General features: G+C 38.0%; 2 protein-coding genes across 4 annotated transcripts in view; both read left to right on the top strand.

Annotated features, from left to right (window-relative positions):
• The window catches only part of snama (something that sticks like glue), an 88,009-nt gene extending 83,306 nt beyond the window's left edge, over nt 1-4,703 (top strand). For all 3 annotated transcript variants that reach the window (XM_071587396.1, XM_071587395.1, XM_071587398.1), the window contains one exon: nt 1-4,703. This exon is cut by the window's left edge and continues 254 nt beyond it. In XM_071587396.1, the coding sequence (XP_071443497.1) occupies nt 1-3,875 (3,875 nt within the window). In that variant the 3' untranslated portion in view covers nt 3,876-4,703.
• A 12,955-nt stretch (nt 4,704-17,658) lies between these two features.
• The window catches only part of LOC139690624 (uncharacterized), a 427,078-nt gene continuing 420,880 nt past the window's right edge, over nt 17,659-23,856 (top strand). The window contains exon 1 of the mRNA XM_071588109.1: nt 17,659-17,896. Within this exon, the coding sequence (XP_071444210.1) occupies nt 17,839-17,896 (58 nt within the window). The 5' untranslated portion in view covers nt 17,659-17,838. The remainder of the gene's footprint in view (nt 17,897-23,856) is intronic.

Genomic DNA, 23,856 nt, shown 5'->3' on the forward strand with positions numbered 1-23,856 from the left:
CATCCAATAAAGATGGTACCAGAGATCATTATGATGACCCTGATCAGTATGATAGGCACCAAAGAGGTGAGGGTGGATCCCAGCATGTTGGATATATACCACCACATCATCACCATCATCATCACCACCGTGGGGGAGTGTCTCCTCCTGGAATCCGAGATCACAGAGGTGTTGGTGATTCACAGCAGCTGCATATATTGTCCTCTCCACTTTCCTCAAGCCGTAGAAGAGCAGCAGGAGGAGGGCGAAGTTCTTCTCAAGGCTCAGTTGGCCGATTAGGCAGTAGGGAAGGAGGCATGTCCAAAGGAATGGACGTTGGTGGTGGTTCAGAACTGTTAGGCATGTCCTCAGCCTTGGACCGTGAAAGAGAAAGAGACCGTGAGAGGGATTTGAGGGACAGGGAAAGAGATCCAATGGGTATTTCCCGGGATAGACTAGGAATCGTTCTAAGCTCTCGAGATCTATCTGATGAGGAAAAACCAAAGGAGAGAACTCTTCCAAGTAAAGGAGGAAGTGTGCCTGAAGGCAAAGCCAAAAAGGAGAGTGTCCCAGTGAAGCAGGCCGTAGAGGAAAGTGTACCTGTCAAAGGCAGTGGGAAGGATAAAAAGAACAAGGAAAAGAAGAAAAAGAAAAAAGAGGTGGATGGGGAGAAAGTGAAGAGCAAGAAGAAGAAAAAAGAGAAGCGCGAGGAGAAGATGGGAAAGAAAGAGGTCAAGAAAGAAGAGAAGGAGGTTTTGAAGAGGGAGGATAGGGATGTAGTAAAGAAATCTAAGTTGGCAAATCCAGTCAGTGAAACTCTAAAGGACTTGAAAAATATTGAGAGTGGGGATGACTGGGAAGGAGATGAAATCAAAGCTGACCAGAATGAGGTGTTGAACAGTGCTGGTTCAAAAGAGGAGATGAAAATCAAGGAAAGTTCATGCGCAGAAAAGATATCATTAACACCGCAATATGAAGAGAACAATGATGAGAATGCTGAAGAGAATATGCCATGTACTGTGGAAAACACAGAAAGAACCTATAAAAAATCTGTGGAAACTTCTGAGAGAAGTGAGGAAGTTAGAACAGCCAGTGTAGTGCCTAAGTCTGGTATATCACACTTGGATCAACAACTAGTGACTAAGTCACCATCCAAAGAAAAGGAGGAACCTTCTCAGATAATTACAGGAGGTCTCTATGGAGATATTGATGATGCGTGCATTGATGATTCTGTTATTGCCACTTATGGAAAAGCTGTAAGGAGTGATGGAGGGGCTCAGAGAATGGTTGAAACTTCTGACAAGGAAGAGCTAGGAGAAATGTCAGAACAGAGAAACAAAAGAGAAGATAAAGATGATTGGGAAGGAAGAGAGTCAAGAAGTCCTGTTTTAAGGACTGAAGCACCTCCACCCCGAGATGTCATGTTAGCTCCTTTGCCAGAGCCATCGAGGTGGGAGAGGGATGAGGAATTTGGCAATTCCAGTGATGCTCCAAAGTCTGCTGGGAGTGGTGTTGTTGGTCAAGACTCAAAGAGGAGCAGTGGAGAGCCTGAACGTCCATCCGTTGATCGGGACAAGCAGCAGGGGAAAGTAGTGACATCAGAAGTACTGAAAAGGGCTGAAAATGCTATATTTCAGAAGGCAATCAATGCTATACGACCAATTGAAGCCAAGAAAGCTGCGTCAACTACTGCAGGTGGAAATTCGGAGAGAAGAGTCTACTGCCCAACTGGGACAGTTGACAGGAGTGCAGAGAGGGAGCGAGGGCGAACTGAAGCAATGACAGAGGCAGCTGGAGAGCTGAGGAGGGGAGTGGAAAGGGAAGCCAGGAAAGCAGGGAACTCTCTGCAAATCACCATTCCATCTTCCATTCGCACTTCTGATGTGAGTGTTGGTTTGAGAGAAGGGTTGGAGCAGCATAGCAGTGGGAGTAGGGTCATCAGCAATGTCCGCCAGGTTTTGCCAGGGCAAGAAGAGAGCTTGACACCACCGAGACGTTCAGTAAAGGAGCGATTGGGAGCTCGTGTGGAGGGTGATGAAGAAGACCACCAAAGGAAGAGGCGACAGAATAGGGAAGAAAGGGAGGAGAGAGAGAGGCTGGCTCGGAGTGGAGTAAGTGGTAGGGAAGAGTTGGCCAGGCATGTGAGGGAGCACAGCCGTGAGAGGAGGGGTGCCGGTAGGAATCCAAGTAGGGAGAGGGGAGTGGGACTCTCTCGCAAACCTCATGTGGGAGGAGGTAGAAGCCGAAGTACTAGCAGGGAAAAGTCTGCTCCCAAGGGTAGTCGCAGCATTCCAATCAGGAGTGCTGTGGAGAAGAAAAGATCCCCTTCTCCATCACGCTCACGGTCCCCTCACCAACGCCCTCTGGTTTCTGTCACTGCTCAAGCATCAATTTCTAAGAGAAGAGATGTTGACTTGGGAGAGAGTCGTGATCGTAGGAGATTGGAGGAGAGAGCTCCCCGTCATGCAAAAGAATATTCTGATGCAGATATGCTACGTTTGAGGATGGTTGAACGGGAGGAGAGAATGGAAGCAAAAGTTTACAGAGATGAACCTGAAGTTGCAAAAAAAGTGGAGCCACCAAAGGAGCCTTCAGAGAAGTCAAAAGGTAAGCACAAAAATAAGGAGTTGAAGAGGAAAAAGGAGGAAAAAAGAAAAAGCAAAGTTGAGAGTGGAAGCACAAGGAAAAGATCTAGAAGTGGTAGTCGTTCTCATAAGAAAAGTTTAACTGCTGGTTCTGATAAAGAGACCAGTAAGAAAAATCGAAAGAAGAAGCATCGTAAGGAGAAAAGTAAGAAGCACAAGCAGGATACAAAGCACAGCCGCCAAAAGGGTAAATCTAGAGATGCTGACAGTGAGCATATGGATAGAAAAAGCAGTGATGATGAACAGGAAGAGAAATTGAGTATGAGTCCAGGTGACAAAAAGAGCACATCTAAAAGTGAGGGAGATGGTTCCAAGAGTAAAGATGATATTAAGTCAGATAGAAATAAAAGTGATAGCAATGGGAGTGGCTTGTCCAGTGGGGAAGGGAAGAAGGAATATGGTGAGGAAGAGGCTAGACTTAAGGACAGAAAAAATCTCAGACTTACAAGTGATAGGAAAAGGCCAACTTTAGATGAGGCCAACTTTGAACCAGATTATGATGCCTTGTCATCGGATGATGATGAAGATGCTGTAGGTGGAGGTGGGCCTCTGGAGGGAGAAGGAAAAGATCCAATGCTGAATATTCCCGGGGAATGCATGAACCCAGAGGCCAGAGGTGACTCGGCCAAGGATGAGGATGAGAAAGTCCGAAACAAAGATGAGGAGGAAAGCAAGAAATTCGGTGATCCAAGTGAAGGCAAGAGGAGTGGAGGAAATGACAAAGGTGGAGATGTACGAAAGAGAGAGAGGTCTCCTAGTAATGGTACTCAGGAAACAAAAAAGAAGCGGGCAAAGGTGGAAGGGACTAAGTCAGGTGAAATGGAAATATCCAAGAGGGGAAGAGGAACTAGAGGTTTGAAAAAGCGTGTACAGTCACCGCAGTTAGAAGGGGAGGATAGTTCATCTGATGAAAATGATTCCACTTCCGACAATAGGGAGGGCCGAAAGCATGGTTCTTCCTCAGGGGCTGCAGTGAAGAAGAAGCAGAAGGCAAGTAGACGCAAAGGCAGTGGGAAGAAAAGTCGCAAAGTTAGCAGTTCAAGCAGTAGTAGTAGTTCCTCTTCTAGCTCACTTTCAAGTTCCAGTTCATCATCATCATCCAGCAGTAGTGAGAGTCAGTCAGAATCTAGCTCGGACTCGGAGTATGAAAGGCGTAGCAGAAGGAAGCATCGCAAAAAAGATGAGGGTAAAAGTGGTGGTGGTGGCGGTAAGGGGAAAAAGAAGAAGGGGAAGTCTTCGAAGCACAGGTGATCATGGAATGATGGATGATAAAGACTAGTGATGTGTGATTTGTGGTGATATTTAGGGCCACTTTGTCCACCTTGGGCAATGAAATGCCACGGAGCAAGCAAGGGGTAAAATTAATTATCATAGGCTTCGTAAACTTGTGCTTGGTGGCTCCAGGGATGAAGGTCTTCTGGAATATTTCGGCATTGTAAATATTTGTGTGTATGAGATTGAGTGACTGCCTTAGACAATCCAAGATAACAGTTTTGTGTGAACAGTTTTATTCTCAGGAGAGCTAATTTAAGAGAACATTTTTGAAAGACTAGTCTCTACGAGCAGGTTTTTTGTGCCTTTATATAACTCTAATTTTCGTAAGGAAATGGTATCTTAAGGAAGGACAACTAACTTGCTCATAAAAAGAATTTTTGTGACCTAGTGAGATTGCGGAAGCTGAAATGAGTGATTGAATGCAGACTGCTTGAAGCTTATGGATAGGAAGTTAATATGTTCCTTGGTACTGTAATGTCCAATTTATGCATTTGGTCCACAAATCTGGTAGTGGAGTTAACTACATTTTCAAAACAAAATAGAAAACTCACTGCCCTATTTTGAACCTACAAGACTCATGTTGACAGTGTGTATATTTAGATCAAAAGGTAAGGGTAATGTGGTTATTACTATGATAATACTTGCATTATTCAACTTTCTGTTATTTTTCGACTAGTATTTCTCTCTTTCAGTGGTGCAAACACCAAATTTGTTACTTCATTGTGAATTATTGGCTCAATTATATTTACTTTGAGCAGTTAGACATTTTTTTATTGGAAACCCTTGAACCCAGCATTATCTGATCAGAGCAATAATTTTATTAAAATAAAACTTTGTGTCAAATGAAAATTGAGTGTTTTATTAAATCATCCTGAAGCAAGATTGTCCTTATTGACAGAAGTGTCAAACTAGCACTTAAAACTCCAAATTGGTTGTTTAATATAGTAATGATGCGGTCATCCCCTTTATTCTGTGAATGCACTTGTCCACCTCATTCTCATGTGTTTGTTTCCGTACTGTGAATAATTTATTGTATCTCCGCAACTCCCTAGTAGCCAACGTGGTCTAGCCTTAGGGTTAATCATCAGCAGAAATCTGGCTGAAAATACAGAATAATAGATTTCCAAAGTAGTTGGAGATGAACCCATAGAATTGGAAATGCTGTCATATTTTTTCCCAGTCGAAATGTGTACAATATATGCCATTTTTATTTTGGGGTAGAGAGTCGTAAAAGCCTCTTTTAAAGTTATTTTAGGAAACCACTCTCCCTATTACCTATCCTTGCACATTTGTTTCACCTCTTGACACATTGTTTCGTGCATATTCTTTTGCTCCTGAGAATTTAAATATTCCTCTTCTTGAGTCTCTTGGACCATTCAACCATGAACCACGGCCTGCCACTCCTCAAATCATTTACCTTTCTCTCACATCCATTCATTGAGTTGACTCATTCAATTTCTCCATATGACTACACCAGCAAAGTGCAGCAACCTTCCTGCCAGCATTTGCTCATAGTTTATTCTCTTTATCAATAACATCCTTACCGTCTTTTATGAACATGTTGTCAAGACATACCAACAAATGTACTAGATCAATTATTTACTGTTCACGCTCACAATGCTATCTTACAAGCTTTTTTTTTAATTCTTATCAAACTACATACTTTCATATTATATGCAATAACTCCAACTCATCATATCTCGCATTACTATAACAATCCACGGCTCCCTGTAAATGTTTGGGCTTCTCTGCCTTAATCACATCCTATGAATTGTCTCATCTTTCATTCACACTTTTATCCATACTATAGCGTCATGTATTTGGTTTTATTTCAAATTTGTCTCTCAAAGTTGCTCTGGACCTTATAATTATAGCATTCGATAACTCTTTGACTCACTATCAATTCTCCCAAACACTTGCATGACTTCCTTCTCGTTACCCTGAATATTGACCTTTCATAATGTGTATCTGTACCACACAGTGTAGATGGGCTGGCTTTATGAAATATTTTGGTAGAAGTAGATAACATTTGGTTTTGATTCCAATTCAAGTTAGTTCTGGTTTGAGTTCCATACAATTTCAATAATATTCCTTAGTTAAACAGAAGTAGAAATACAATTATTGCAGGAATATTTTTTTCTCTGATACGTGTGAGATAGACCAGAAAAAACATTAAGCATCTGAAATGGTAAGGGGAATGTGGAAAACCAATTCAGTCATCCAAAAGCTCTAAGCCATGTTTTCATTATTAAGTAAAATGTTTGAAATGAAAAAACTCTGCTAATCATTGCACAATCTAATAGCCACAAAGCTTTTCATGAGACCTGTTGGCAAAATATAATAATAAATTTCCATTAATGGAAAATATTATGGTGCACGTGCACAATTGCCCAAATGAAGCAAAATTTTAACTTCCATTATTTTAATGTAAAACAGATTCTACAATTCCCTTTATTCAAGAGTATCAGCATCAAGTAGTCTTTTGAGGAATTTGTTTTGCCGGAAGTTGTTTCTCATGCATCAATAAGTAAAGTTAATGTGAATTTTCTCAGAAATTGAAGTATTTTCTACCTTGGTAGTTCTGTGATTGCATGCTGTTGCATTTGACGGAGATATGTATCTATTCGGAGTATTGGATATTTTTTTAGAAATGTGTGTTAATGCCACCTTTGTTATTACTAAACAATAAATGGAGTTTTATTAAACTTCTCATTAAAAAAAACAGTAATGCTATCAAATTTCTCACAAGGCAGAGTGGGTAGATTCTGTAAGAAAAATTAAATGCCCAGAACTGTAGAAAGGAGAAGCAACCATGATATTGAATAAATTAGACGTGGCTCTATGGTAAAACATCTTTATTGGGATGAAATTTAGACTAGATAGTCTCTTCTGCTGCCTAACCCTTGTGGTCATGAGAAATTCAATAGAATGAAAAGTCCTTTATAAAGACTATAGATAAATATGAAGGCTAAATACATCTACATAATACGTTGCAAGCTGATGCAGGGGGGTCGTTAGGTCACCACCTGTAAGAGAGAATAAAACTACATGCAATACCAGCAAATTCATGCAAACCTACTTGCACAGAGGCATATATATTTATGAGAAAGCATTTTTAGCTTGCACACATGCAAATATATATACTATCAACTAACATTCATCTACAAATGTAGTTAAAGTCTGTCCAATAATGTGAACATTAGAATTAAAAGTAAGAAGGGGAAATTCCACTACCACATGGACATGCAACTCATGGTCTCTGCCCCTAAGGACACAGAGAATATGACACAAGGCAGGCAGCAGTGGGGTCCCCCCCACAAAGAGAGACGAGGGATGTAAGGAGAAGCTTGAAAACAAACAAAAGCAGGGCAAGCAACACTAACAAGTACTAAACACTTAATTGACTCCCTTGTGGTCGTGCGGGAAGGGTTTTGATAGCACAACACAAAAGATAAGTGAAAATGCATGCATTTGAGTGAAACTAATTACTGGCTAGATGCTGTGGGTGGTAATTTGAATTTTTATACCCTGCAGTTGTTATCCTGTATTGTAAAAGTATTTATTGTAAATAAAGAGAGGTGAAATGTGGAAATTTTGTGCATGAGAGTATTAGTATGGGATAGGTAAAAATAGAGATCTCTGCTTAATTTTCCTTTCATTGCCATTCTTGAGATTAAAATGGTTATGAATGAATTGTGATTCTTACTATGGTGGAATAGCAGGTCACTGGTCAATAGTATTTTAAAGGTGCTGAAGCATATCTGTATTGGTGGTGGTGGTGGTATTTACCCTTTGAGCTGAAGAAGGTTGTGAAAATTGTGTCCTTTCATGCCAATTTAAAGATACCATCTCCACCTGCGATACCATACCCAATAATTGTTGAATCTCCAAAAATGGATAGATACTAATTTAAATTTGGCATTAAAACCGTTATCTTTTTATAGATTTCTGGAATTAAATGGCTATGCTTCCAATTGAGCTAAAATACATTAAGCTACTTTTCCAGAGTTTCTTTTAAGCTTTTTTGTAGGGGTTAAAATAATTTTCCATTGATAAATTGGATAATTATTTCCTCTACAGGCATGAAAAGCCAATGCAATCTATTGATGAGGTCAGGACTGTAAAATAACCAGAAGGGGGTGTATTGTGTCTGCATAACCTTTATTATTCCAGAAATAGTCGAGTTAAATCAAAATAATTTGTATGCACTGTTTATTTAATGAAATTTTTTTTTAATATAAAAAAATACCTGTGTGATAGTACACCGTAGAGAAGATGAAAAAGTATGTAGCATAGCGTGCTAACATACTAGGTATACTCACAGCAGTAAAAGGGTTAATCAGTTCTCAATGAAAATTTAAACTTTTGTATTTGGCTATAATAAAATTTAATGTGACTGATTACTTACAAATGTTACTTCTTGGATTTTTGCTTCAACAGATAGGTTGTATCTTTGATACATGGTGGGCTGTAAGTAGGTACATTTAGTTACATAAAGGAATGCTGTATCTGTGGCATTTTATCCATTTTATATGTAGGTCATGGTAAATGTGTTCTTATACCATGAAATCTTCTTTCTGCTGACAGCAGAGACTGAGACGTAGTCATCATTATTGGTAGTCTACCTATTCAAAGCAAATTTGTGGTTGTCCCTAGTGACTATTATGCATTAAGTATCACGTGGATTCCCTCTTTGTTTGCTCTGCATTATCTACTTTATTTATTCATACTTCCTACATGTTTTCATGGAATCTGAAAGGCCCATTATCTTCTTCCTCAGTTACTCAAATATTTTTCTTTCTTTTATCTACTTAATAAAATCCCGCTATCACTCAATATCTCCTTCACCCACTTTTTCCGCTTTCTTTGGATTTCTTCCTCACATTGCACTTCATTTGTTCTCCGATCATTCTCAAAACATCATTGATCTCCCTCTGACTAATTTCTTTTCTCCACACTCATATCTGAAAAGTCAGGGTTGGAGTAGTCCAGGGTAGAGTTAGCAAGAAGTTGGCATTAGACTTCTGACAGGAGGGTGTGGGTTCGATTCTTGGGAAAGCCTCTCAGGGCACCCTCAACTCCACCCAAGCTCTGTGATTTTTTGCATGCCAGATCTACCTGAGAAACCATAACCGGCATTAGCCCCCCTACCCTGATGTGTGAATTTCACATGCCGTTGGGCTTAGTTCTGGATGAACTCTACCATCACCAGCCAAACCGACCTTTCAGGTTGATTATTGTGTTTATTTATCTTGAAAGTACAAAACCACACCCATCATCTTGCCTTAAAGCCCATGTTAAAGATCCATCCAGCTCTATGCTCCAATTTGTGTTAGCGAATTACTTCCTTTCTATACTATTACTAATTATTTTACTTTCTACATGCTCCTATACTAGCATATTTATTCTTACTCAAACTTGTTCCTCAATAACCTTTTGATTAATCTTCATGACAAAATTATCACATTGCACCTGAAAAGCTCTCTAAACAATAACTACATTTGTCATGTACATATTTCAAATAATTCAATCTTCTGTTTCACAATTCTGCTCCAATATTCTGAAGTACTTTCATCAGTTTGTCTACGCTGTCCAAACTCTGTCAAATTTTTTAAATGTATGAAGGACACATGAGTGACTACTTTTTCAAATTCCTTTCTAATAATATTCTAATTTTTACAATAGCATCATATATTCTGGTCCACTTTCTTAACCAAAACTGATCATTACATGAATAATTTACTGTAGTCTGCAATCTATTAATGATTCTCAACGCCGCTTTTACCCCATAAATAATTAAACTTGATTGTTTTCATATGCTGCCACTTTTCTTATTTAGGTAGGACTCAAAATTGACCGGTTAAAGCCTTCTGAGCAAAAATGATTTTGCTTGAATTTAAAATTTTACTGATCCCTCACATCCATTTTCTATGAATCAAAAGTATTTCTTTGGAAGGCAAAACTGGATTTTGTCAGAGGCAATTCTTTGAAAACTTTTAACAGAAATGCTCTAGATTTCCAAATAATATTAAAGATATGGATGAGGAAGTTAAGATTTTTTTTATCGAGTTTAAATGTTCATAACTTTGCTTTTAATATAGGAATGTAGCGACTATTTCTGTATACTGCAGAAGCTAAGTACTTACATTACTTCACAACCATTTTCTTAAAAAGTTACTTGTTATTCATTAAGTTTGTGGTCTCAAAGTCATTCTCATGTTGCCATTTTTGTGGATTCCATCATAAGCCTCTCATTCTTAATTTTTGTCACCTCGTTTCAAGCACTCTGATCTGATGTACCTGCTGAAAAATTGGTTTTACTGCATGATGTCTCCACCTATCCCCCCTTTGTATCATCCGATGGTAATTTCCCTTTTCTTCATATTTGCTTATATTTGGAACATAGCAATCAAATAAGACTGGAAAGGAGATCTCTGACCTTGTTCATGATATAAGAATACCTTTTCTTCAAGAAATGATATTGATATCAAATTCACTAAACTGGAATATACCACAGCTGCACAACTAACGTAGCGTCTAGATTCCTTGGTGCTGCATTGCATTTTTCTCTCCCATGTTGCCTAATGACAGTTTTGGGTGGTCTTCCATCACAGTATCCTCTGATATGGTAGGTGGGGACATACAGGGTCGCACCCAAAAGTGGTAGGACTGATTTTTTTACAAGAATTTTATTGACGATATACTTACATCGACTTAATAATCTTCAAAGTATGCTCCTTGAGCTGCTACACACTTAGTAAAACGTTGCTCCCATTCCCCGTACGCCCGCTGGAAAGTTTCTTTGGGGATGCCGTTGATGACCCTCGTCGAAGCCTCTTGAACGGCCTTTATCGAGTCAAAACGTCGTCCCTTGAGCTGTCTTTTCATCAGGGGGAAGAAGAAGATGTCCGGTGGTGCCAGATCGGGAGAATAGGGCGGGTGTGGCAACGTGGCAACGCCGTATTTGTCCTCCACCTTACCCTGCCAGGCAGACCCCCCTCCACCGCTCCGTTCGCGCCAGAGAAAATCAGTCCTTCCACTTTTGGGTGCGACCCTGTACGTGTCAGAGTTTTCTGCCTAATACTACCATTAGCGCTCAATATGTTTTAATGGCATAGGTAAAATAATAGTTAGTCAATATTGATATTATCTTATACTTATAAGTATCTGTTAATTTTCCAACCTCCGCCGAATCATAAATCTTTACCCCACATAAAGTTCTCATGAATTAGGTGCACTGTAATTCCTTTGAACTAAGTGGGAAATAACGTATTATGTAACTTGCAACTCCTGTTGGTTTATCGCAGTTGTGTTTATCGGACAGTGTTCAGATACCTCCTGTTTGAGTCTCAACGAAAGTGACTCAGTGTCATCTTAATTTTTCGAAATCATTTTTGGTGCCTATATTGATAGCTCTTTAATGGTAACTCTAAGAAATACCACTTGCGCAAATGAAGGGGAATTGTGACATTCGAATGAACGCATTGGTAGCTTCTTTCACGTCAAGCAAATACGAGGGTCATCCGGAAAGTAGTACCCGTTCGTGCCGCATGAAGTGCTGACGACGCGAGTAGCCGCTGGACGAGGTCAGATAGCTTCAGTGGCTTGTCTGCCTTCTCTGAGCCAAGTTGCGTGACGCTAGCATTGCCTGTGTTGTTTCTGTGATTGTTTACAATGTTTAAAAAAATTGAGAACGCCGCCAGTTGTGAAGTGAGGGCAGTGATTAAATTCCTCAATGCAAGAAACGTTCGCCCATGTGATATTCATCGCCAATTAAAGGAGGTGTATGGAGACAATGTAATGGACGAGTCGTCTGTTCGGCGGTGGTGTCGCAACTTCAACATGGGGAGGGGGAACACACACGACGATGAGCGTTCGGGGAGACCGTCTGTCATTACAGACCAACTGGTGAGCTCAGTTGACGAATTCGTGAGGAACGATCGGCGCGTCACAATTGATGACATCTGTGAGCATTTTCCCAATGTTTCTCGAACAATTGTTCATGAAATTGTTAAACACCATCTGCATTATGCAAAAATTTGTGCAAGATGGGTCCCTCGCGTATCTCAATGAGCTGGCGGCGAAGGACTATGCAGCAGGAATACAGAAACTTGTCACACGTTATGACAAATGCCTTAATTTGCTTGGAGATTATGTTGAGAAGTAGTTTAAAGTATCCTCTTTCAAATAAAATTTTTTATGTTTGTTAATATTTACTTTTGTGTCTTTATTTCACGAACGGGTACTACTTTCCGGATGACCCTCGTAGGTACCTTAGACGGTTTTAAATTATTTTTTAAGTCAATTTCTGTCTCATGCACGACCCTTCGTGCCCACGTTTGCCCTCACCACTTTCCAATTTACATTACCTTTTGAAATTAGGATGACTTTGAAACGGTAGTCTGCGAAATTAGAAGTCCGAGAAGCGCGAGAGGTGACTCAAAAAGTAGGAGGTATAAGTCGGTATATTCTGCGCTACTACGCCCGAAACCATTATGCTAGCCAAATTGTAAGTCCAGAAAAACGGGATGATAAGCCTGATATCGCCCCATGAAAATAATTAAATTGAAATAAGGATTTTTTAAATGCATTGGAATTAATCAATTTTCCCGGACATATTTATGACTGGTCCCTGTCTGAATCTCTTTCATAAATTGCAAGGATGTCTCTTCAGCAGTAATGTTGAAAATGCATTATTACCCCATCGTACTAGGGTGGGAGAGATCCAATCAAAAAATAAGAGAGATTAAGTGTAGAACAAGTAGATTTAAGATGCAATTTTTTCCACGGACGATAAGGGTTCAGAAGAACATTGTCCGACCGCGGTAGGGGTAAAAATATTCGAGTCAAAATTAGCCTGGTATGTGTGAATTCACCCCCTGTCACTTACCCTAGCGGCGGCTTGCAGGGTACTATAAAATACATATCATTGGACCAAGATGGACAGCATAGTAGGGACAATAGAAGAAGAGTCGCATTATGCATGGGAACTTTCACAAGGAGTAGGGGGAATTGGTGGTAGAGATGTTGATTAAGGATGTAAAGAAAATACACGTAAAACTTAGATATGGAGCGTGGTTTTACACGACGCGGAAACATGGCCATTGCAGCAAAACGATAGACTTAGATTGAAAGCTTTTGAAATGTGGCTGTGGAGAAGGATGAAAAAGGTCAATTGGACAGCGGAGGGAAACAAACAAGGAAGTGTTAGGCATGAGGAGTGGGGATCAATGGGATAAGTCCAAAAAAGATGGATACAGAGCGTTTTGATTGGGGGTGGTATGTTCAAGATTATGATAAAGAGGAAGGGGTAAGGCAAAAAATTGGTATGCAGGATGGAGGAGCTCCTTTGGAGAGTATGCGGAAGTAGGATGTAGGATGTCAGGTTGTCTTTGGTTAGTAGAGGTAGGAAAACGTGTTGTTGCACCGTTGTTTAGGCGCTCCTGTGTCCATTCAAAACCACATTTAATAGCCATATTTCACTACAATTGTAAGGATTTGATAGGCATTATATCTGGCAAAAGTAAGTCTGGTTCTGACTTAAGAATAACCTATGACAGAATTTAGAAATTTTCTCAGAAAAGGAGGTACTTAAGAAAATTGCACACAGTATTTTTGTGAAAAAATAAGATCCCGCTCAAAAAATTACAGAAAGACAGCATATAATTGGCCGATGAAGTGATAGATAGCGTTGACTTTTTCTTAATTCCGCCAGCCTTAGCTCGGCTTTTTTCGTCTTTCGTGCCTAGATATTTGTACGTATACACTGGTGTATTTATTTTCCAAAACATTAAACGTATACACTTTCGCTAAAAATTACAGCATAACAGAAATCAGCCTCGGTGCCAACCATGACAGCTCGAGTAGGACGAAATCCTGTGAATTTTTAATGCAGAATCGCTGTAAAAATTCTTTTTGGATCTCAAGCCAAGGGTTTCTCATCACTTATTAGTTATACATAATCTAAAGGAGCAAAATAGCACAGCAATACGGCATAGAGAATGTATTAAAGTAACCTTGTTGTCTGTGGCAGAATGAGATGCCAGAGAAGAGAGCGGTATGAAAGTTAATCCGTTTTTCTAGCTTTTGCAGCATCCGTCTACCTTGTGAGAAGCACAAATGGAGTAGTTTCAGGCGTGATATGGTGGAAATCGAACATAATGAATAACTAATCGTAGCACTTTTCCACTTGATAAAATTTTTATTTTACACCCGGGTTTCGATGTATTATATCAACATCAGGTTAAAATAAAATTTCTCAAGTGGAAAACGTCTACGAGCGAGTTATTCCTCGTGAGAAGTAATTTGCCCATAGGATTTTGCACTATTTAAGTAACCGTAAATGAATAAATTGGAGATGAACTTTCTAGACTTATAAATGAATAAATCAATTAATGGACTCACAACGTTCATTCACCTATTTGATACTGAATTGGCAATTTATATTTGAATGCTGAAAAAACGCAATATATAAATTTCTTCGACCATTTCTTTTTGCCCTACTTTCTTTTACTTTTGCGGGAGGAGGAAATCGATGCATTATTTTTGCCTTTGCTTTACTTGACGTGTGGCGTCGATGGTGTACCACTAGAAAGAATTTCTTGAACATTTTTTTATTCTTTGTCGCCGTTTGCACTTCATAAGAAAAGGATTAGGAGAAAAAAAGAAGGATTACTAAAATTCTGCAGTCCAAAACTGACGTTGTCTGACTGGAGATGCACAAACAAATGCTTCAATGTCCTCATGTAAGAGCAATATTTTTTATCATTAGTGACGGCAGCTGTTACGAATAAGATGTTGCAGTATGGTGAGTTTCACAGAAGTCTTTCAATTGATCACATGAAATGTCATGGCATCTGGCATTCCTCGTAAATCAAAATCACCTGTGTTAGAAACTTCGTTTACGTATTAATCGCTTCACTCATATATGCCAATCGTTAAATTACATTGCATGCTTTCCGTTTTGTGCTTTAATTAACTCTTGCTTCGGCGAAGACAAAATTAGGTTAGTATTGATGTAATTTCATACCTGTAAGTATTTCCTAGCCTCTTATCCTTCTAAAATATATGGGGAGGAGGGAAGATATCATCTTTCCTCTCGCATGACGGACACCGGCAGGAGGGTGTATTGTCCCCTTTGCTATTTTTAAGCCCTTAACTGTCCCCCTTGTAAGCACAGCGATACTATCGTGGGTAATATTTGAAAATTGTCCCATTTCCTTCATGGCACACTTAGATTCTTGGATATTAGGTTTGCGTTTCTTAAATATACAATTTCAAGCACTATTGAGGAATTCTAGACACGCCAATGGCGCGTATAATACGTATGTACGTCATATTTAGCCCTTCCATTGATAGTGAGCATTTCTAAATGCTCTAATCAGCTTAAAAATAAGAAATGCCGTCTTTAGATGTATCGGTCCATATTTTCATCAGTGGATTGTATACATCAAACTGAGGTAATCCTGCGGTACCATCATCATAGACTTAACTCAGAATAGTATGATATCGTCGACACTTTGAGTCTCCAAGTTCATAAGGACAATAAGGATTTGAAGGCGGAAATGGAAGTTGATATTTTCGTATAGGGATCCGCGACCGTAAGGAGTAGTAGTAATTTCTTTGTAAATGCAGTAATTATGTAAGTCTATTTTATATTGCGCATTAAAGTAAATTTGAACATTCTTTGTTAATGAATCAGTCTGCTGCTCTAATTCGCGAACGAAAAAGAGGTATCAATTTATTCTGTTCATGACAGAGATCCCTTCCCAGAAAAACAAGCTTTCAAAAAAGGAAAAATGATTATTTTGAAAAATTAAAAAAGACAAAAAGGTGAATTCTTAGTACTAATATAAATATATATATATATATATATATATATATATATATATATATATATATATATATATATATATATATATATATATATATATATATATATATATATATATATATATATATATATATATATATATATATATATATATATATATATATATATATATATATATATAAAATTATATATATATACGAGGGTCATCCGGAAAGTAGTACCCGTTCGTGAAATAAAGACACAAAAGTAAATATTAACAAACATAAAAAATTTTATTTGAAAGAGGATCTTGTCTGCCTTCTCTGAGCCAAGTTGCGTGACGCTAGCATTGCCTGTGTTGTTTCTGTGATTGTTTACAATGTTTAAAAAAATTGAGAACGCCGCCAGTTGTGAAGTGAGGGCAGTGATTAAATTCCTCAATGCAAGAAACGTTCGCCCATGTGATATTCATCGCCAATTAAAGGAGGTGTATGGAGACAATGTAATGGACGAGTCGTCTGTTCGGCGGTGGTGTCGCAACTTCAACATGGGGAGGGGGAACACACACGACGATGAGCGTTCGGAGAGACCGTCTGTCATTACAGACCAACTGGTGAGCTCAGTTGACGAATTCGTGAGGAACGATCGGCGCGTCACAATTGATGACATCTGTGAGCATTTTCCCAATGTTTCTCGAACAATTGTTCATGAAATTGTTAAACACCATCTGCATTATGCAAAAATTTGTGCAAGATGGGTCCCTCGCGTATCTCAATGAGCTGGCGGCGAAGGACTATGCAGCAGGAATACAGAAACTTGTCACACGTTATGACAAATGCCTTAATTTGCTTGGAGATTATGTTGAGAAGTAGTTTAAAGTATCCTCTTTCAAATAAAATTTTTTATGTTTGTTAATATTTACTTTTGTGTCTTTATTTCACGAACGGGTACTACTTTCCGGATGACCCTCGTGTATATATATATATATATCAGTATATCAGTATTTAATATATCAGTATTTTATAAAAAATCCGGTTATTCAGATCATTTTCCATCTTATACCTATTTACAGGTATTAAATGTTAATTGCGGTACTGGTTGGATGCTCATACAGTTAACGGAAATTATAAGTCTTTAAATGCGGTTAATGAAATATTGAAAGTTGGCGTCGCATATTTTGAGTGATAAAGTGATGTGGAATAAGATGGCCGGAAATTTCCTATATGCTAGAGTAGTGTAAAAAGAACCTCCGTTGAACTACGCTGAAATACGGAGGAATGAAGACATGAAATTTTCGCGGTTTGTACAAAATATTAGTTGATTGGTAAAAACTCATATTTTGGGTTATTTTCCGGATGAACTAGAAAATAGTAAATACTTTCAAATAGAAAACACAGAAATTTAATATACTGACTTATTTTCACTATTTTGTTTGTTCACTTATTCTCCTAATTTTACAGAAGGATCGAGTTTCTTCTCTTTGCCCTACAATCCTAATAACAAATAAAAAGCGCCTGCTCAATTACTTATCTCACAAATATGATGGTTTATTACTATTCACAAAAAATCCATATTACTGAGGAAAAGAAAAATATTTGCTGAGATTTTTGATATTTAATAAGCCATTTAAATTTTTTCAATACAAACGAATTTAATTGGTTTTTATACCGCACATAATATCGATTTACGCATGGATTTATTTCATGTTTATCTCACCCTTCAATGTCAATTAGCTTTCATTAGTTGAATGGAATGAATGAAGTTCTAGAATGTCTCCCAGACATATTCAAAATCGGGGCATGTAAAAGTTTCATGTAACCTTCCTTCCCGCGTTGGCTTTTGAATGAACTCCCAGTCTGCTTCGCTTTGTGCGCATGCCCGTACGTCGGAAAGCAAAGTAGAAGTGGTCGGGGAAGTTTTGGGGAGGTTCAGTGCACGTGTAGCCGCTCTCTCGGGAGCAGCTATACTGTAGCGGAGTTTGACTGTTCGCGGGTGATATCACACTCAGAAGTATTGAAGTCGAACGGCGTCCTGGTGACTTTGCGAATCATTTGGTTGGATCAGTCTGCATTGGGACTCTTATCAGGAAGCTGTGTACACCGCTTTGGTTGCCATTGACCTTCAACCATGTCGTACGTGTTGGAAATTTTGTTCCTGAGCTGTGTCTTCATCGCTGTGAATTCTGGTGAGTAATCAATCCATTTGATTAGTCGTAGGATTTATTTTCAGTTAAAGTGCCGTTAACTAGTGCCACGCTACTAACTCGATTTTTAACGTATGGTATGGGTATATTTAACGACGCTGGAGCCGCTAGAGCCTTTTCTGTGTGTTCGACGGAAACTTAATTTTCGAAAAGACTGTGTTCACTTCCATGGCTTGCTTAAATATTTACGACTGCATCTTTGTTTTTTAACACAAGTTTTCCCATCACCACTTTAGTTGAATTCCAATATTCGGAAAGTATTTCCATTTCCTTATCCAGTGAGTAAAATGGCATACAATATATTTGCACTTGCTGTTATTATTTCAGTATTGGTAAACCAACGTCATGCGCTGAACAGAAAGAAAGTCCTTTGTCAGGAATTGGAATTCCATCAGTGGTGAGAGAGTATATCGGTTTTTCAACGTTGGGTTTATGTAAATTTACCATTTACAAATGCATATGCTAACACATTTGAATGCGGGTGAATTGGAAGCTTTTCATTTCGCTACAAGAGAAAGTATTGTGACGATAATTTCACTCGCAGAGAAAATATTTAATTTCCGTCGCTTGGATTTCACCGCGCACTTAAATTCTTTATGAATGCTTTGGAGAACATTTTTGCAATACCATAACAACATACTTATGCGTCACAAAGTATGTGTGCATGTTTTACATTATCCAGGACGTTTACTTATTTCACTCACGCAGTATTTTAACTAAAATGTTTTTATCAAGATAAGTATCAATCTTAATCAATCCCCTTGGATGTTTTAAAAGTTCAAAAAATAACATATCACAATTTTATTGTGTTCAGTTTTTGAACTTACATCGGTAAAATATCATAAGCTTCATGTATATAATGGTGGATTAATAAGGTGAATACGTTGTTAAGATGAGAACTATTGTTTATTGCATGACTTTGATGAAATATTGTGTATTGCATGGTGACTCGCGAGTGCCATCAATTCAATCCATCCAAACTTATTTAAAATTAGAAACGCTCAAGTCAATAGAAATTCGCAGTACTGCGGCCGTGATGTATCATTTTCGTGTTGCGCCATAAATTATAAGAGCACTTGAAAATTAAAATAAAAGTTATAGTTTATTCATCGGCAAAGCCCACCGATGATTAGTTGCCTGTTGCTTCCCTTAGCACGCGTGTGTTTAAATCTCTTTTATTTATTTTTTATTTTAAGTTCTTGAAATATTTTTGAAAATACATTTCGAAAGTCTCAAAAAAATATAAAAGGTAATAACGGTTCTAAGAATTATTCATATTACCTATCATACCCAAACTATTCAAATTACATATTACTCACACATGAGGTCTGGTGAAAGGAGAAAATATAATGACGAGGATTCGCTGTCTCAATCCTGCTAGTCAATCTATCTTTTTAATTTAATGTTGGAAATTAGGGAAAAATTAAGGAAGCAGTCGTGAGATGATTATATTTTGTATATATTAGTTGAATATATTTGTTTTGGAAAGGGGTGGAACAATTATTCGAAAATGTTTTTTATTCACGGATCCAATCTCTGAAGAGAGGAAATAAAAAATGCGTATGGTAGTACTGTATTTCGAACCGCGGTGAGGCATACTTACCCTCATGCAGATAAATCAAACCAAACCTAATCTGTTCTGGTCGGAAAAAACTTCCAGGACATCAGTTACGTGGTCTTGTTTTTCACGGATCATTGTACTTTGTGGATTGCCATGAGCCCCGTTCAATAAAGACGGGTCGGAACATTTTTATTCGCAAAATGAATCGAGGAAAAAAAATAATTTTGCAAGAAATTATTGGAGCTAAATGCTTAATGAATATGTGATACACAATTTGACTTCAGTAGTGCATCAGCGGCACCCGTTGAATGTTGACACTTGTTCAGTTTACCTACGCCTGCATCTGATGATGAAAAACGTTTTTCTTGTGGACGTATCCTCACAGTGCGGAATAGGAAAATGTCACATGGAACTAAGTCTGAACTATAGGAAGGATAAGAACCACTCTTTACTTTGATATTAACGATATAATGACGATTGCGCAGAACCCAACACGCACGAACACGTCCCATGTACAATTTTTTGTTACCAACGTGTGGCATCCAATGGAATTTTCAATATTACCAATAGTGCCGGCCCCGGTGGCGGTGGGGTAACACTCTCGCCAGCCAACCCCTAGGTTGCGGTTTCGATTTCCGTCTTGGTGGATTTTCCTCCACCTAGGGCTTGGGTGGTTGTAATTTTCTTCAATGTATGAGTAATGCTTAGGGTCTAGATGGAAGAATAGACTATAATGTCTCAAACTTGCCCCAATGAAGTCGTTAAATAAAAAAGTAGTGCTCTTAAAGTCATCCGTCGATCTCCTCCCACATTTACAAAAACTGCGTTAATGTTTACTTTTGTAAGAACAGTGACTGGAACGCTGAATCAATCTTACTTTGAAATTTATTGTTCCCCCTGTTTACCCATTTTCAACCATCTTCCATATATGCTATAGGGAAGAAAAGATTCATATAAAGTCGCCTATGGCATTAAATAGACCTCGGTTAACAATTTGTTCAGGCGAAAGGTAAATTTAAATATAAATTACTTATTGTGTTTTACCTCTATCGTTGCGCCTGTTACCTCCAGGTGGAGTGAGCATGTTTCTAATTGCAATGGTTGCTGCTAACACAGTATTGGAGTTCAATCTATGAAACTTCTACTGCATATTAGTAAGCTTTGTGAGCAATCTTACTCTGAGGACATCCCTTTTACGAACGCATTTTTATAATGGAAAATACTCTTCTCTGATAGCGATTGATTAATGTAAAATCCTATGCATCAAAGAAATGAATTAATTGAGATATATTGGAACGGAAGTCTTAAAATGGCAAGGCAAGTCGTCGTAAATGTAGGGTTAATAGCATGAAGATAATAATTTTACCAAACTAGTCTTTTGGGAGATGCAAGAGTGTAATATTACATTTAATCCATTTATTGGATAAATGTTTTATATTGAGGGAGTTTGAATTTTTTCAAGAACTTGCGTAACCGTAGTCCGGGCAATATTGATACTAAGGTAAGGTAAATAGTTGTGAAATTTCAAGTCAGCGACCAACTTAAAATTAGCCAAGCCCCAACTGAATTTATTTTCCAATGAGCGGCAAAAAAGTAATGCTTTCAGAAAGTCGGCAAATAGATATGTAGTCTCATACGACGTATGTATGTATACTCATGATTGAAATAATTTTAATCAGATTTTAAAGAATTACTGCACCAAATACGAATCAATTAATCGATTTAAAATCCAACTTTGGAAACGTGCACTATACTCCAGAATTAGAAAATAATTTATTTGAGAAATAAATGTTTCATCCATTACTGCAGCAGTGAACGTTAATTAATTAACTTAAAAATAGCAGTAATTTGTTAAAGGTATGTTTTCTGTTTTAGAGTTTGATTTCATTCTTGCACCAAAAGCTTAAATTTCAACTTAGTGATACAATCAAATGTAATTATGCTCGAACAGCTTTTAATGCTCAATAATTTCTTTGTAAAAATAAGAGCAGGAAAAATCGTTGTCTAAAGTCAGTTCATTTAACCATTAATAATTTGACTTCAAGTTATTAATTATTTCCTCTGCTCTTAATAAAGAGGTTCCATATTAGGTTCAATGAACATGTGCCCTAAATCAACAGCATAATAATTGGTGAGGATGGCCCGTCTTCTCAGCCTCGGAAATGTGAGCCATCACGGGAGACGCATGACTTAGTAAGAGACGCTCTGCTATTTCCCTCTCCTTTGAGATGGTTGAACGTTGTGGAATTGGAGAATCCGTAATGAAATACCCTGGAATATCAAGGTTGAAGTTATACATCCTAGGGAACGCTAGGGATAATGAGGTCATTTTTAATTTGGAAAGATCTTTTTGTGTTCCCCATGCACAAAACATCTGTAGCTCATTCGATTAAGAACAGCAAATGAACAGTTTTTTCTTTAATAATTTTTTTGGCGCTCGCGAAGTATTTTGACGATGCAATGCGGTCGCCATCATCATTTATCATCCATCGGATTTGCTTGTAACAACTAACCCTCATATTTCTAGTGCCGACACTAGCCATCACTTGTTTTTGTAATGCCTTTGACTTCCTATGTAGTACGAAACGTATCCTCTTCTACGCAATACCAGATAAATCAAGATTTTGTGCACCGTACAATGAAGTGTATTGTACATACAAGAGTAAGTAATATGAAATAGTACGTAGTAACCGCAGTCAATATAACACAACATGTATCAACTAATTAAATTTGAACTTAATAACACAATGCTATTACATTAAAAATCATGCGAAACCACCAAGAATATTTCGAAAAATACTATCTATTTTATTAATCATAAGCTCCTTTCAGTGTACTCACCGGAATCTTTTGCTGTTTTACCTTGCAAGGTGTTTGAAGGCTCAGGTACAAGAGCTTCCTCTTAATGCTTATGCTTTACACATTCCATACACCTTACTCCGAATTAGGTCATACGGAAACAATAGTCTCATGAATATTTCTTGCTTTGAGAAACAGACATGTATCAAGTAATATTCTGTTTCGTGAATATATCAGGGCACCTTTGATTTCTTCAAATACAGACTTAGACATTTCATGTAATGTTTTTAATTCTCTATGCTTAGCAGATTTTCAATAACTGAGATAGCAATTTGTCTTTTAAGCGCGGAAGACTTTTTACTTAAAAAACTTCGAGAATTGATGTATGTTGTCCTTATGTATTCTTTCATTCGTATTCTCATCAATTTTCACGAGTTTGGGAAAAAATCACCCCAATATGTTTTTACGTAACCTTTCAACATTTCTCTCATAATTTCATATTATTAATGTTGTCATATTGTCTGATTTCACATGCTGGAAATTCGCCTGCAAATAGTAAGAGAATTGATGTTATTGAAAGGAATTTAATTGAACAGGGTTATTATAACTTTGTTATAGTACTACCGGTTTCGACGCATAGTCGACATTATCAGGTATGCCTACGCCTCAAACCTGGTGGTATTTAAATTAAAGTGCTCTGAGCAGAGAAATACCAATTTTAATTATTCAGTGATCATGAATTTTCACAAAGTGGAGCCTCAAACCATCGAGTAGTAGTAGTAGTTTTGAGGGGAGGCGACCGACAGCTGAGGTCATTTGCGCCATAGGGGATGGATAGGAAAGGATGAAGGGTAGAGAGAAACCCGGCGTCGGCATTAGCCTACTCTTTACGAAAGGCGCGAAGGGGTCCGCAGTTTAACGTCCCATCCGACGGACGGCGTACTCACTCAAAGTGCCCTCCACAAAGCACCTCAAGTAGGGATCGAGATATCTCTGAAAAATATTCAACACCGCCGGGATTTGAACCCGCTCAAACCATCGAATTCAGGTTTATTGTAAGTAACAGTAACATGTATGCAGCATGAGTAATATCATTAATATTTGTCTTTTTCGATTTATTTCCTTTAAATATTGAACATACAATAAATACCACTACCAGAGACCAAGAGAAAGGAATTATCAGCTAGAATGACTAATTTACTCGAGTACAAAAGTGATCAACTCTGAGGTTGGTTTGGATTTATTTAGCATTACTTCTCGAGTTCATGAAATTCATGAGGCGTCAAAATAAGCGCCATGTTCCGAGAATCAAACTTTTCCTTATCCAGGCATCAAGTGCAGCCAGTATTGATCACTAGTCGATGGCATTTCGATCATAGGTGAAATCAATTTTTCTGTAGTAAATACTATTCGTGCAGCAGTGAATCCTTCAAATAAGGAAATGCTCAAAGGGTTGATTCAAAGAGTGCACGTCCGATACTTACAATAGCTGGAGCAAGAAGGTGTAAATTTAAAATTATTATATGACACAAAGGCATTTCGCACTTGCAAAACTGTTTGAACGACCGGAATTTAAACTCCT

Source organism: Hetaerina americana, unplaced genomic scaffold (genome assembly GCF_022747635.1).
Source record: "Hetaerina americana unplaced genomic scaffold, ioHetAmer1.1.p SCAF_3, whole genome shotgun sequence".
NCBI classification, from domain to species: domain Eukaryota; kingdom Metazoa; phylum Arthropoda; class Insecta; order Odonata; family Calopterygidae; genus Hetaerina; species Hetaerina americana.